This window comes from Zootoca vivipara, chromosome 3 (genome assembly GCF_965207765.1).
Source record: "Zootoca vivipara chromosome 3, rZooViv2.hap1.1, whole genome shotgun sequence".
In the NCBI taxonomy this organism is placed as follows: domain Eukaryota; kingdom Metazoa; phylum Chordata; class Lepidosauria; order Squamata; family Lacertidae; genus Zootoca; species Zootoca vivipara.
Genome location: NC_142586.1, coordinates 13,926,454 through 13,941,886, shown reverse-complemented (window position 1 = coordinate 13,941,886; position 15,433 = coordinate 13,926,454). Strand labels below are relative to the sequence as shown.

The window sequence follows — 15,433 nt, the reverse complement described above, 5'->3', positions numbered from 1 at the left end:
GTTCAATAAAATTCCAGGTCAATGCTTCAGTCCTAATTCCACTGAAGACACTCTGAAGGTAGACAATGGTTTCCATGGGGGGGGGAAATCAAATGTTTACAGTTGTTAGAACTGAAGATATAAGAACTAATTATATTTTTGCAGCTAGCTAGTGTGTCTAATATGTTCTGATTTGAGGCAAATTATAAATTTTAATTGAAAAGGATTTATGGATGACAGAAAATAATAGGAAAAACAACTATGCATCGGCTGCAAATTCAGTTGCTCAGACTGATCTCTTGTCTAATAAATCACAAATGGATCTCCTCTTGCATCCCTTTCCCATGACTCTGTTGCAGAACATGAAGAGGCATCTCACAAGTTGTGCTGATTGTTAAATCTTTTGTCCAGGCTTTGATAGCATTTTGCAGATGTGTCCTGTTGTTTCCTGTGTGTACATACATGGATAAAATGAATACCGGTACATGAATTGTGGATGGGTTGTTAAAGAACAGATAAACCAAATGTGCCAAAATACATTGACTTTCTTAAAGCTGTCCAGTCATCATTTCAATAATGAAGGACTCTCCTGCCAGGGTTTCTTACCTTCCAACTGTGTTCTGATGAGTGAAAGCTTTGTTGAAAGAAAAACAAAAGAGTCTTGTGGTATCTTAGACAGGAAGGATGATATCCATCTAAGTCATATACAGAGTCCTTTGATTTCATTGTGTCTATTCTCAGTATGACCAACCTTGGATATTGCTATAATATATTTATTGTGGTGTAAGCTTTCATGGATTAGTGATCACGTGCATCACATGATGCAGGTTCATTGTTTTTGGTCACCAGGCAATGGCTTTTCCACCTGCCTTGCCCCACGCTCCAGGCCTAGGAACCTTTCCCAGACCATGACTTTGAGAACAGCAGAAGCAGTTGGGAAGAGAGAAGTTCAGGGATATTATTTAAGAGTAGTTTTATTAGTTGTGTGTCCTTGTTTATCAATTTGATCCTTTTACGTGATTTTAAATGCTTTGTGGTATTTTATGCATTGTGATTTGCCGTTATTTTTAGATTAGTAATTCTTTATCATGGGTAGGCAAACTAAGGCCCATGGGCAGGATCAGGCCCAATTGCCTTCTGGATCCTGCCCGCTGACAGTCCAGGAATCACTGCATGGATTGCCAGTGCGCACACGTTCTTTCCCTTTCCCTCACATGCCGGCAGCGCCTCCTCCTCCCTCCCTCCTCCAGGCTTCTCCCCGCCCTGCCTAGAGGAGGAAGGGGGCTGGGCTTTGTTGGTGCCAGCAGCAGCAGCACTGGAGGGGCTGCCATTTTAAGCAGCCCCTCTCCAGAGCCCTTTCGCGCGCTGCTCATAGTCCCTCCACCATCCTTTTTTTCCTCCCCCCCCCCAAAAGAATTTAGTCCGGCCCCTCACAGTGGACTAGCCCCCTGCTGAAAAAGTTCGCTGACTGCTGTTCTTTAGTGTAACTGCTAAGTGTAAACTGTTTAAATTATTATTTGCTGATGTTTAATTTTACTGTTTACCATTAGATTCTGATGGATTGTTGAATGCTGTTTTGTTTCTTTATTTTAAAGTTATTGTGACTTTTTATATTGGATCAGATTGTTACTATTAATGTTTGATGCTTTATTGTGTTTTTATTTGTGTTAGAATCTGCCAAGAGTGGCTAGGGCAACCCAGCCAGATGGACAGGGTATAAACAAAAAAATGTTATTATATATTATATGTTCTAGGCCATGAAACGTGATCCCACAACAAGGCTTTCTGTCTCCAAGGTGTCACATTAGTGTTCCTCTGGAATGTGCAAACTGCACATTATAATAAATATTACAGTATCTTCAGGAGTATCATTAAGAAATGTTTTCATGTTGTTTAATGTTGCATCGCTTTAATATTGCAGAACACTACACCTAAGCACATAAGTTTCCTCATTTCCTTGTAAAACAGCTAAATAGCACAGGTTTATTCTGGATCCTGACCATAGGAGGAGGTCACTTTACATTGTAAATACATTTCCATGCTCTGGACCATGGTCTGGAAAATGGAATGCTTGCCGAAGCAAAGGTTGGACATCCCTGAATTAAATTTTAGCTCAGTGACCTATTTTAAACTGTCTTCTAACTATTTGTGAGGAACAAAGTTAGGATATAGAAATTTAGTTATTCTTCATTCAGAAGGACCACTACTTTTTTCCATGTTACATCTTTTCTGTGACACAATGTTCCCCCAATTAAACTTGTCTATGTCTATAACCTTGAACCAAGACTGGCTGGAATAAATCTAGAATTCATTTTGTACAAAGATCGAAGCACACGCCTGTGCCTCAAGGAGTCTATATACAGTCACATCACAGCCTGTCTGCCACTTTAACTTTGTTCTCAGTATGATGTTTATATACCGGTAGTTATGCACAGAAAATTTGCAAAGGGGAATATATGAAAGCACACGTATGTGTGTGTTCACATAGTATTCTCATATATTGCCTTAATGTAACCTGAAAATGTCTGTATCATATATTTATGTGTCATTGTTCAAAGACATGAGCAATGTGACGGCTTCATGAAAATTTCTTATTTAAGCATACTCTGCCTTGACTTTCTCGCTTTAGTTTGTTTGCTCCCATATATTTTTGTCATCTGCTTATACCTCCCAATTGTGATGGCCATTTTCAGAAAGTCCATATCACATTTTGAGAGCTTTGTTTTCAGATACTGTATCCGTTCTCAAAAATCCCAACCCCTAGCCTTCTTAGGTCCTCTTCATGTTTAGGATTACAACACTTTCAGAGGAAAAAAATTAAATATTTGCATAAGTTTTTCGATTATGGGTTGTATCTAGTGGTGTCATTGAGCTGACAGTCAGATTTCCATCAGCAGAACAAGAAGGGAAGCAATTTTCAGTTGTTCCTTCTCCTACAGTCTTCACCACCTGAATCTGTTTTGGAGGGCCTCCAACCTTTCTGGAGGGCTTCCAAGGCTTAGGAGGTGTGGGTAGCTGCAAGAGGGAGAGTGATTCACTAAGAGTTGCCTGAGTAATGCCATTGGATGCAACTCTTAATGTAGACACATTTTTGTGTATCCCAATGTGGTTTTGTTTTGTTTTGTTTTGTTATTTTCCCTTGCACTTCTTGCCCAAAATGCCAAGCCTATATTTACCCTGGCGGCAATTCACATGCTACCTCTGAGCATGTTGTCCCTGGATAAGGAAAGCAGAGAATTTTAGAGGGCCTCTCAGTGGTTGGAGGAAGCATTCAGCCATGTAAGCAGTCTGAAATGGCAGAGCCCAGACAGGCATTTACTACTCTGGAAAATTTCATTTTCCTACATTTCATGGTGGACTAGAGTAAATATACCTGCTGACTCTCTGCACAAGTGCATTAATGCTAAGCCCTGATTGCATGAAACTGCCCTGGTAAAATAACTTCAAGATAATTTTACCACATGAAAAGCAAAAGGATTGACTGAACTTTTTACTTTATTCTCTCCCCCCCCCCCAAATAGGCATTAGGTTTCTTGTCTTCATATGGAATAGGAGTGGAATACAGTCAGTCAAAGGTAATAAAATGCTGTGCTGACTTTACCCTATTGTCATTGAAGTCTTTCATCTATATTTTGTGTTTTTCAAAGGGAAAAAACCTGGCATGATTTTATTTTTTGCTCCTCTTTAGGCACTTGTTTACTACACATTCGCAAGTAATGGGGGAAATCTTATATCCCAGATGATCTTGGTTTGTAAATCACATATTTTGACTATTTCCAATTCTAGATGCTTGAGTGATAATTAAAATAATTGTGAATTTCCCCCCATCAGGGCTATCGTTACTGGTTAGGAATCAATGTTCCAAGGAGCTGTGAAGAAGCACTTATTTATTACAAGAATGTTGCAGATTACAGTAGGTGGCCTTCATCTATTGTATCTTGCCTTGTTTCAAAGTGACACTTTCGTTCTTGTTTGCTCTTTGAAAAGAGCCCTGTGGCACCTTAAATACCAAGAAACACCAGACCCTCATGGGGGGGGGGGGGAGGACATGATTCTCACTCAAATTAGTAAACATATGAAAAGAACAAATTTTCCAAGATCCCAGGCAGGCATGGCCCAATACTCGGTGAACCCGAGAATGGCACCCTCCATCCCCACCAGGGAAGAAGGGGTGATTGAAGATGTACATCAGGAACAAGGGGTCTACCTTGAGAACGAAGGTGGAGGGGGACCAATAGGCCACTGTAGAGGCAGCATTGGGAGAGGCAGCCAAGGACACAGCAGATCTGGCCTCTATGGAGCAAGCTGCAGCTGCCACTGGCAGTAGCAGCAGACGATGCTTTCCTTAGACATCAAATCTGCTGCCCCTGCCTGAGGCAGTCACATCACCTTGCTTCATGGGTGGGCCGGCCCTAATCACAGGAATCCAGTTAGTTGTCTAATAAACGAGCCAGTGTGGTGTAGTGGTTAAGAGCGGTGGACTGGTAATCTGGTGAACCGGGTTCGATTCCCCGCTCCTCCACATGCAGCTGCTGGGTGACCTTGGGCTAGTCACACTTCTCTGAAGTCTCTCAGCCTCACTCACCTCACAGAGTGTTTGTTGTGGGGGAGGAAGGGAAAGGAGATTGTTAGCCGCTTTGAGACTCCTTCGGGTAGTGATAAAGCAGGATATCAAATCCAAACTCTTCTTGTCATGTTTATTTGTAATAAAATACAGTCCCAAGTGACAAAGCAAGTTGACCGAAGCCATATCCAGGCATTACAATTAGGGAACTGTAAATACATGTGTGAGCATGGTGGGGCAAGTAGACTGGACCTGCCTCCTCCATCACTGTGTTTAAGGTGACCTAGCATGACCAATGTCAAGAGTGATGGAAGTTGTGGTTCAGAACATCTGGAGGGTACTCCATTGACTACATCATGGACAGGAAAAATAAAATCTTCTCAGATTGTAGGAAGCGGTTGTTCTGATTGTGTTACTTGGAATTATTATTATTATTATTATTATTAGTTGCAAGCAAAATAGAAGGAAATGAAGACATGCCAGTTGAAAAAGTGAAGCTGATGGAAAGATCAGAAAATCTGGGTTTTGATACAGATATCCTGGACTGGGATGTACATCAGTACTACAAGTTTTTGGCTGAAAGAGGAGACACACAGATACAAGTAAGAGATATTCCTTTCTACGGTATTTGCCTATTTATTATTATTTATTTATTTATTTATTTATTTATTTGTTTGTTAATACTGCTTACATGACTTCAAAGTGGTTTACAAGTAGAAAATCAATTAGAAAATATCCACACATCAAAATACACAATAAAATAATACAATCAAAACACTTTTTAAAAATCCATAATAAAAATATGCAATAAAACAAAAACAATAAAACAGCAATTATAATGGCATAAGAAGAGCCTGCTAGATCAGGTCAAAGGCCCAACTGGTTGGCATCCTGTTCTCACAGTGACCAGCCAGCTGCCCATGCAAAGCCCACAAGCAGAACCTGAGCACAACAGCACTTTTCCCACCTGCAATTCCACACAACTGGTATTTAGAGGCCTACTGCCTCTAGTGGTGGAGGTAGTACATAGTCGTCGTGCTTGGTAGCCATTGATAGCCTTAACGTCCATCAATTTGTCTATTACAGTAAAGCCATCTAAATTGAATGTAGCCACTTTGTGTTTTTGTGCTGTGTGACACAAGGCTTTGCCCACATAGATCTAACTGTAGTGTTCAGGAATTTAAACAATATTCCGTACGTCCCGGTTTACTGGAATCCCTATCTTTACTAAGAATATTATAATTGACCCTCAACCTACAATAGTGTGGCATTAAGTGACAAATGCATTGAAACTGCTGTCACCAAGGCTCTCTCTCCCCTCTCCCCTCTCCCCGCCCCATTGTGGTCCTATTTCGCCCTCACCTTCAGGATCTGCTTGATAGATCTGCTTCCCAGGGAGTCTAAAAAGTCCTATGTCTTCTGGAAGCTTAAAAATAAATAAATGGTTGAATTGTTTGGTCTTCAATGTTAAAAAATGCTGTTAGCCACCTTTTTAACTCTGATGTGGGACATAATTATCAACCAACCAACCAACCAACCAACCAACCAACCAAAAATGTTTTGTGTTTGTTGTTAAACAATATTTTAACCCTTTCTATTAAAAAAATAAGTTAATGTTAAATAAGATCCCAGGAAGGGCAGCTGAATCCTTCAGAACAGTATTCCCCACAGACCCTTTGCCATAAATTCTGTGCCCAAGTCTTATTCTCTGACACCATTTGCAGTTTTCTGTGCACCCGCAAAATACAAAATCTGCTCTGGAAGCTTGGAGAAAACAGGTGGAAGGGGGAAATTTTGTCGTGTTTGCTGGTGTGACATTGGACCATTCTTGCTCATTGACTTTTGGCTCAAAAAGATACAAGACATTCATTTTTTTAATAACTATTTCTAGGTGTATCTAGGACAGCTGCATCTTGTCGGAAGGAAAGGACTCGAGAGAGATCACGCTGTAAGTGCAGGTAGATTAGAAGGATGAATGCCGTGCTCTTACAGTTTTAAATTTTAGAAGTATATTTGGTTGATTTTAATGGGATGGTTCCAATGAGTGTGTTTAAAATCACAAAGTAATACCCCTGTTCAAACAGGCATCCTTTTGAGAATCTAGCATGGGCTTTCATTTCCTCCGAGTTCAAGCAGCAATTTAGGAAGCTGGTGCTTAGGTTTTTATAAACAGAAATGCCAGCTGTTTGAGTTTATATGTTCTTTTAAACATTTATGCAACAAATGTGTAGAGTACTTTTTTAGTTTGGGAGTTTTGACAGCAGAAAATTGGGGTTTCTGTAAGGCAGTTTCAGAAAAGCCTTATTTAAGGAAGAAAGGGTGGGCATATGTGAGTGCCCTTCTGGACCACAACCTAAGATTTGTGTATTTTCAGCAAAATGGGACTAAAAAAGCAAACAAACACAGGAAGCTGTTTTATACCAGGTCAAGCCATTGGTTCTTCGGAGCTCTAGGGATGTGGAAAAAATACAGTTCAGTTGGCATGTAAAGATGAATTAATCAAATTCACATTTTTGATACAATAATTAAAAAAAAAAACCCGCACACAGCCAGCCTTTGAAATTCACACACATCTGAATTGTAATGCAGCTCACCAATCAAGCAATGCTTTAAAAAATGCATATATTAGGGTGAAATGTAAATAAATAAATTAAATTAAATAACATACAAAAACACATCACATTAAGGAAAATTGCTTGCAAAAATGCACATATAGTCAAAACTTCATAAAAATGTGTTTATTAGGAAAACGACACACTAAAATGCAGAAGAATTTTTATGGGGTTTTGAAAACACACTGCAAATTACTGCACATATGACAAATTATTTTAAGATGGAAAAACCAATGAGCAACTAAGAGATCCAAATGGACAGATTCTTCCATCCCTAGTTAACACTGACTGATGGTGTATCTTCAGGGTTTCGGATGGGACATTTGCAGCCCTGTCTGGAGATACAGTATTATGGATTGAACCCCAATACCGTTTGGGGCATATGATCTAAGTTTGTAGAGACTACTACTAAAACATAAAGATGTCAGTTTGAATTATTGTGCACCAATATGGCCTGTCTAACTATGAACAGGTGTCAAGGCAGGAGAATACGTACCTTGATTAGGAAACTTTGTTATATCAATCATAACTTTATTCTGCTCTTTTTCTTTAGAAAGCCTTCTACTATTTCCTAAAGGCAGCAAATGCAGGGAATGCACATGGTATGGCATTCCTGGGAAAGGTACCTATGTTTGCTTCTTGGGATTAATTTGTTAGCTTGAGACCCCATCTATGGTTCTTTGTAGTTCCCTCACATTCAGGCAGAGTCCAGCTGCAGCGGATAGGGGCCATTCTCACATACAAGCTACTTGCGATGTGGTCAAAGCAGAGTGGAGGAGATTGGAGGAGGGAAGAGGCAATCTTCAGTTGTACATTTAAGAGCACATGAAACTACAGTTGTCACCTATCTTGTATGACAGAGCTTTTCACGTTGGTGACGCACTTTTTGGACATGCATCATTTTGCAACACAGTAATTCAGTTTTGCTAGCAAACCGGACGTTAAACTAACCCCTTTCCAGTCCCAGGAGGAATGCAAGGAGCATTTGTGTGATACACCTACACACTGCAGCTGACACACTAACATGTTATGACGCACAGTTTGGAAAGTTCTGCTGTATGATCATGGCCAAAAGGATTTGACTATCTTGTATCTCTGCATGCAAAATCAAAGGCATACAGTATCATGATTGGCTTTGAAGTGATGTGCTTCGAAGTAGAATGGCAAACCTAAGGAGGACTTTCAAGAGGCATGAACAGTGGCAGAGGAAGCCGCTTTGTCACTCGGGCTTCGCTACGTAATGATGCATGCGTACAACGTAGAGGGGGATCGCAACCCCCCCCCTCGCACGACTTCAAAACGGAGCCTAAACGGAGCATCAAGGCTCCAGGCAGATAGCCCATTGGCGCATGGGGCCTGGATGTTCCGTTTAGGCTCCGTTTTGAAGTCATGGGGGGTGCGATCCCGTCTACGTTGTACGCATGTGCAGCATCCCGCTGCACATGCGTGCTACGTAGAGGGGGATCGCACCCCCCGCGACTTCAAAATGGAGCCTAATCGGAGCCTCCAGCCTAGAAAGCCTCGCTCGGCACGGTGGGCGGGTGCCACCCTGGAGCTGGACGGGGGTGACAGTTGGCGCCCCCCAACTCCCGAGCCTCCAGCCTCCAGGTAAAAAGCTCACTCGGCACAGCGCGCCGCGCCGTGCCATGCCGAGCGGGCTTTTTACTGGGAGGCTGGAGGGGCTCGCCTTGGGAGTCGCTGGGTGGGGCGCCGACTGTCCCCCCCCCCGAGTGGAACCCGGGGCGGACCACCCCTCTGCCCCCCCTTGCTACGCCCCTGGGCATGAACACTTTTGAGGAGAGAGCTTGACATTTATTTCCCCCTTCCATTTCTTGACATTTCCTGGTTAGCTTAAGAACAAGACACAAAAAAGTGCTTCTCTTCTAATCAATGGTGTGGACTCCAAATTTACATGAGATGCTACTGGCAGAATGGGGGGGGGCAATTTTGGCTTATTTCTCCGTTCCACTGCAGCACCCTGAAAATCTGTTCTGGAGGGCTTAAGAGACCAACTGGAAAAGTTCAAGATGTGACACTGAGGACTGGAGGGGAAAGAGGGATCAGAAAAAAACACTCTCTTTTCCTTCTGCCAATGGGAGCCTTCACTGGATTGAAAGCCCTTCCATGAATAGAAGGAGTCTTTCAATTTGCAAATGGAAAATTCATGCCTTTGCTGGTTGTAAGTTGTGGAGCTCCCTCCCCACAGAGGTGTGTCTGATACTTTCATTCCATAGCTTAAGACGCACCTCTTTGTCCGTCCTTTTGACCCTTGAGATGCATATTTTTAGCACCCACTTTTTTCCTCTACTTGTAGGTCATTTTAAAGTGTATTTTATATTGTGTTGTAATGTGTGTTGTAATGTTGTAATCTGCCCTGGAACCTTAGGGCGAAGGGCAGGTAATAAATTTAATATTAATTATTATTAAGCAGGTATTGGTATTTTTTTTTAAAAAAATTGTTATGTTACTGTAAGCTGTGGGTATTTATTTCAGAAACAAATACACAATGAGTTCAGCTGCTTGTGTTATAGTTGTATATTTAAAGCAGGAGTAGAGAGCCTTCAGCTCTCTGGATGTTGCTGATCTATAACTCTCATCAGCCCTGGCAAACATGGCTAATGGATATTGTGAGTTAAAGTTCAGTAGCATTTGGAGGGCCAAAGATTCCTCAAATCTGCCTTAAAATAACTCACGAAAGCCCAGCATTATACATAACAGAGAGCCAACCAAAAACAGGAAGAAAAAGTGCAAAGTAGGATAAAATTCAGAGGAACTTCATCCCTTTGTTTTGCAAATTTTTAATGGCAAGAGGAGGCATTTCCATGGATAGCCACCATCATCTGAAGAAATATCCCCTCTTAATTCTGTCTAGATGTATTTAGAAGGAAGTGCTACAGTGCCTCAGAGTAACATTGCAGCTTTGAAGTATTTCAAAATGGCAGCAGAGAAGGTATTGTATTTTCTTTCTTTTCATTTTTTTTAAAGTAACAGCTTTATTTAATCATAACTAATACATTGTTCTATAAAGGTAAAGGGATCCCTGACCATGAGGTCCAGTCATGACCGACTCTGGGGTTGTGGCACTCATCTCGCTCTATAGGCCGAGGGAGCTGGCATACAGCTTCTGGGTCATGTGGCCAGCATGACAAAGCCGCTTCTGGCGAACCAGAGCAGCACACGGAAACGCCGTTTACCTTCCCGCCGGAGCGGTACCTATTTATCTACTTGCACTTTGTTGTGCTTTCGAACTGCTTGGTTGGCAGGAGCTGGGACCGAGCAACGGGAGCTCACCCCGTCACGGGGATTCAAACAGCCGACCTTCTGATCGGCAAGCCCTCTAGGCTCTGTGGTTTAACCCACAGCACCACCCGCGTCCCTTACATTGTTCTAAGGAATACATTTAAATCCGACAATTAAAGATCACAACAATCACTGCTTCAAATCAACTTTTAACTTTGTATATTACAAGCACTAAATCAATACCACACCATGATTAACCTTCTGTACCAGCTCTTTAAAATGTCCTTAACCTATTATACCAGGTTTGTCAACCACCTGCCTGTGGAGGCTCCCAGTGGTGCTCATGGCTGGTGCTCTAGACTCTGAACTTTCATTTAAAAAATCTCTGGGCCTCGTAGAAATAAAGTTACATGCAGGTACCTTTTAAATTAAATGAGAGTGATGTGACCACCTTGCATATTTTTCCTGGTACTGAGGAATGCTCCCTGTTGTTATTTAGACATCAACAGGATCAATCAATGGAATATTTTGCACAGCTTTATGTAAACTGCTTCAAGGTGGGTTGCCTTTTTAAAATAAAATATCAAGCAGCTAATATATAAAACAAATAAAATGTTTCAGTGCTAAAAGTGCAAAACAATACAAATTGTTATAACTAATGAGGTAAATTTCCGATCTGACAACTCAAAGTTATATTTGAAAGAGAGACCGACCCCACAAATGTTATAGGAAAGTGTTGCTTCATGATGTGATTTCATCACATCAATATTGAATTGGGAATCAAGCTGTAGATATATTGAGGGTGTCATGTGTCAAACTACATTGTCCCTTCATTCCTCTCCTACTGTTCATTTTGCCTGTATTTTTAGACTGCTGGCATCTCACATCTGCCTCTTTAATTTAATCTTTTAAAACACCATATGCATTGGTGCTATGTAAGAGGTGACTAACTTGTTCAACACTAAGGACTGTAATAGATAAGTAGGAGCGACTGAAAAGGCCACATAGAAAAATGGTTATGTGACAAACAACACTGGGGGAGAGGGGAACTTTTCTATAAAACTTCCATTAAACTTGTAAGCTTCAAATTACACTTGCTCAGACTGCATTTGTCCTACAAAATTAATATTTTCTTTGTCTATACTGTATTGTGTTGTGCTTGGGTCTGGTGAAGCCTTTGACACTAAGCTGGGTTGATATAATGACACTGAAGTTCAGGAACATTTCAACTACCTCGAGAGCAAACCTATCAGAACTTCTTTTTGGGGGGGAGGTAGGATTTTACTCTTAATTAAACTCATTGAACTCAATGGAAATAATTCCAATTGAATTAAATGAGTAGAGTTGCATAAGATTACTTTAATAATCATGACTGTGTGACAAAATGCTTCATTTAGGTCGTCCTAAACCTTTTATTAATCATACAAGGGTTATGTGAATAACTCGTGTGACACAATGTCTAGAGTAGATATGGCGAAGGATATATTGGTCTCTTGGTATAATCAGTAAATAAATATAATTGACACTAAGGCACACAATTACAATGATTCTTTATAGGTTCTTTTCATAGAATGGGTAACTTATTCTTATGTGTAAATGAAACATTCTCAATTAATATGTTTTTAGGGCAATTCAATTGGACTATGGGGGCTTGGACTTATTTATTTTCGTGGTAAAGGTGTTCCACGGGTAAGTCTTCAGTGTATCTGACCTTTTTCATAATCAAAAAACTAGCCAATCAAATCATAAGATACTTGGCCTAATATGGCTTTAACATCCCAAAACTGAAACATATGTCTTATGTTTTTAGATGCAAGGGGTCCTTGGGTACCACCACACAGTAGACAAGGTGGGGAGGGGTCTCCACCTTCAAGCACCCCTGAGCCAATCAGGAGGCGCACTGCACGGACCAATAAATTGCTTACAACAACAACAACAACAACAACAACATAAAAAATAATTTATTATTTGTACCCCACCCACTTTGTCTCTCCACTCACTCTGGACGGCTCCCAATCGAGTGTTAAAACAATACAGGATTAAATATTAAAAACTTCCCTAAACAGGGCTGCCCGCCAGGGTCTCTGTCTGCCTTGTGCTCTGTTGTCATAGTGGGACTTCTTCTACATTTCATGACCCCTCAGCCAACAGATCTCAAGTACGGGATTGTGCCGCAAGTTATCAGTACCGCTTCTCATAATGCAGCTGCAACTTCTTCTGAGCTGCGGCCCACGATCAGTGTTCCACAAAACCAGAATCTAATTTCTTGATCTCTCAATAAGATTGTTTCCCTTTCAGAATTACAGTGAAGCTTTTAGATACTTTCATAAAGCAGCAGAGAAGGGATTTGCCCAGGCCCAATTTCAACTGGGCCTTATGTATCACAGTAAGTCCCTGGGCATGGTTCTTCCTTTTGTCAAAGCTCCCGTGGTTCAGTTACCTAATTGTTGATGAAAATCCAAATCATATTTCATTGCAGATGGCTCAGGAGTCAAGAGAAATTACAAACTTGCCTTCCAGTATTTTTACTTGGCATCTCAAAACGGGCAACCCCTTGCTGTTTATCACTTGGCTCAAATGTACGCTACGGGAACGGGAACTTTCAGGTCATGCCAGAATGCTGTTGAAGTAAGTAATGCACTGTTTGAGAGTCTGCCCTTTGAGATAATAATGTTGGTGGTTGTTCTCATTGTATCATTAACTGTCCAATATCAACAGCTGTCCAAGGACAACAACCACCCAGTAGCAGTAGATACAGAGTCAAAGTACACTTTATGTTAAATGAATAACTCAGAAACATTCCAGGAGTTTTCTTTCTTGAATTTCAGGCACGGGGGGCCAAAATTGCATCAGGACTACAGTGTGTGGGGAGGAAAAGTTTATGGTTTTTTTCCTGCCCAGTCACAACCATGGCAAATATGTTCTCTAATGCTTGTTGTTCAGTCGTTTAGTCGTGTCCGACTCTTTGTGACCCCATGGACCAGAGCACGCCAGGAACTCCTGTCTTGCACTGCCTCCCACAGTTTGGTCAGACTCATGTTGGTAGCTTCGAGAACACTGTCCAACCATCTCGTCCTCTGTCGTCCCCTTCTCCTTGTGCCCTCAATCTTTCCCATCATCAGGGTCTTTTCCAGGGAGCCTTCTCTTCTCATGAGTCTCTTGCGCTTAGACTTAGCAAAAAAAAAATCTTCCACTGGCATCTATTACCCCCCACCTTCCAAAGTTAGATTTCTATCAAAGAGACTACAAAATATTAAGATTTGGGGAAGTTGCTAGTCTGTAGATGAATTAATTCTACTTTTTTTTGCATCTCATGTCATTTGTGTCAGCGCTAAGAAATGTTTTGCAAACGTAACACACAAGACACAATCCAGCCAAAGTTATGCACATTGCATTGATTTCAAAGGAGATTTAAGCACAACACATGCTGAACTTGTTTTATAGTGCAAACCTATGGGTTTTTTTCCTCAGAAACTCAGAAGTCCCATTGTTTTCAGGGGGCTTACTCCCAGGTAAGTATGCCTAGGACTGCCACCTGAAGCGTTGTGACCACATTGGTGGCATCTATTTAAAACCACTGCTTTGTCTAGTGTCTCCCTTTAATTTTATTTTCTTCCATTAACCCTGCTGTTACGGCAAGATTAATTACAAACTTCTGGTGCTATTTGTATGGGTTTATTGTCTGTCTTTTCTTTTCTCTCCTTTTTTGCTATTTAGCTTTACAGAACCATATGTGAACTGGGGAAATGGTCAGAAAAATTCCTGACAGCACACTTTGCTTACCAGACTGGTAATGTTGATTCATCTCTTATTCAATATGCACTTCTAGCAGAAATGGGCTATGAAGTAGCTCAGTGCAATTCAGCTCACATTATGGAATCTGGTAAGGGAAACTTTATCTTATGCTGCTTACTTGCATTCTTTAACACAGTGATTGTGTTAAGACAAATGATGTCAATATTTTGTTACAGAAAATGTTCAATTTCTCCACCGAGAGCAGATACATCCATTGGCTCTTCTTTTATGGAAGCGGGCTGCAAATCAAGGTATGAATAGAGTTAAAAATAACCTGTGCCTAGATGTCCACTCTTATTAGTATGATTCCCCCCCCCCATTTTGGCTCTTACAGTTAAATTGGAAGAAAATATTACATTCATGCAACAATACCGACAAGTCATTAAAAATCACTGTTACAAAATATTTAGATACTGTATTATTTTCCTTCCCCTCCACTTAATTCATTGAGATGGGAATCCCACAGGCATTTCTTATAAAGTACTGAATAATAAAATGTAAAAAATGAATGATGTGCATATTAACTGTTACCTTTTTACATGGCCTTGATACATCAATCCCTATAGTGGGGTTATTGCTTTGTTTTTGTTTTTATTATGTATTTTGTGTTCTCATTTTGTATTTTTATGTTGTGGACCACCCTTTGATCTTCGGAGGAAGGGTGGTATACAAATTTAATAAATAATAATAACAAATATAATTCCTATGATGATAGAACGTTAAGTGACCTTCAAGAATAGGTATCCCCCACCAACCTAGCTATCTTTATTCCCAACCAATCTCACTTATTTTATTACCCTCTACTTAATTTTGCTACATATAAAGAAGCAATGAATGGTTTAAACAATTTTGCTTCATTGCTATTTCATATGAGCCATCCATTCTGTCAGAGAAAAAGAAGGATAATTTGAAAAATGCAACCTCATGCTCGTTTGAGCTAATTATTTTTTTCAGTTCGTTGACATGCCTATCAAAGTCTCTACGTGATGTTTAGAGCACAGAAGTAAACTCACTGAGCAGTAAAGACTTAGCTAACATGAACCTTTAATTTCTGCTCAAGCAAAGCAACTAGCTATGCCTTGTCCTCCATGCCCTGAAGGTGACTGAATTTTCTAAGATGTCAGAATGAAGAGTGCTCTCAGCTTGCCTCACTTCCTTGGACATAATTCATTCCAGCCTGTCCATTTCTTGAGACTCACAATGGGGAACTTAGATTTCAGCATTTCTTTTGCTGGTTTTCATC

The 15,433-nt window shown here is 40.7% G+C and overlaps 1 protein-coding gene across 5 annotated transcripts in view; it reads left to right on the top strand.

Moving 5' to 3' along the window:
• The window catches only part of SEL1L2 (SEL1L2 adaptor subunit of SYVN1 ubiquitin ligase), a 43,214-nt gene that overhangs the window by 16,958 nt on the left and 10,823 nt on the right, over positions 1-15,433 (top strand). For 3 of the 5 annotated variants that reach the window (XM_088667188.1, XM_088667191.1, XM_035110622.3), the window contains 12 exons: positions 3,501-3,554; positions 3,668-3,727; positions 3,811-3,892; positions 4,991-5,145; positions 6,435-6,491; positions 7,709-7,777; positions 10,028-10,105; positions 12,022-12,084; positions 12,694-12,781; positions 12,875-13,023; positions 14,113-14,278; positions 14,367-14,441. In XM_088667188.1, coding sequence (XP_088523314.1) covers positions 3,501-3,554; positions 3,668-3,727; positions 3,811-3,892; positions 4,991-5,145; positions 6,435-6,491; positions 7,709-7,777; positions 10,028-10,105; positions 12,022-12,084; positions 12,694-12,781; positions 12,875-13,023; positions 14,113-14,278; positions 14,367-14,441 — 1,096 coding nt within the window. The remainder of the gene's footprint in view (positions 1-3,500; positions 3,555-3,667; positions 3,728-3,810; positions 3,893-4,990; positions 5,146-6,434; positions 6,492-7,708; positions 7,778-10,027; positions 10,106-12,021; positions 12,085-12,693; positions 12,782-12,874; positions 13,024-14,112; positions 14,279-14,366; positions 14,442-15,433) is intronic. The other 2 variants (XM_088667189.1, XM_088667190.1) reach the window with 2 other exon arrangements.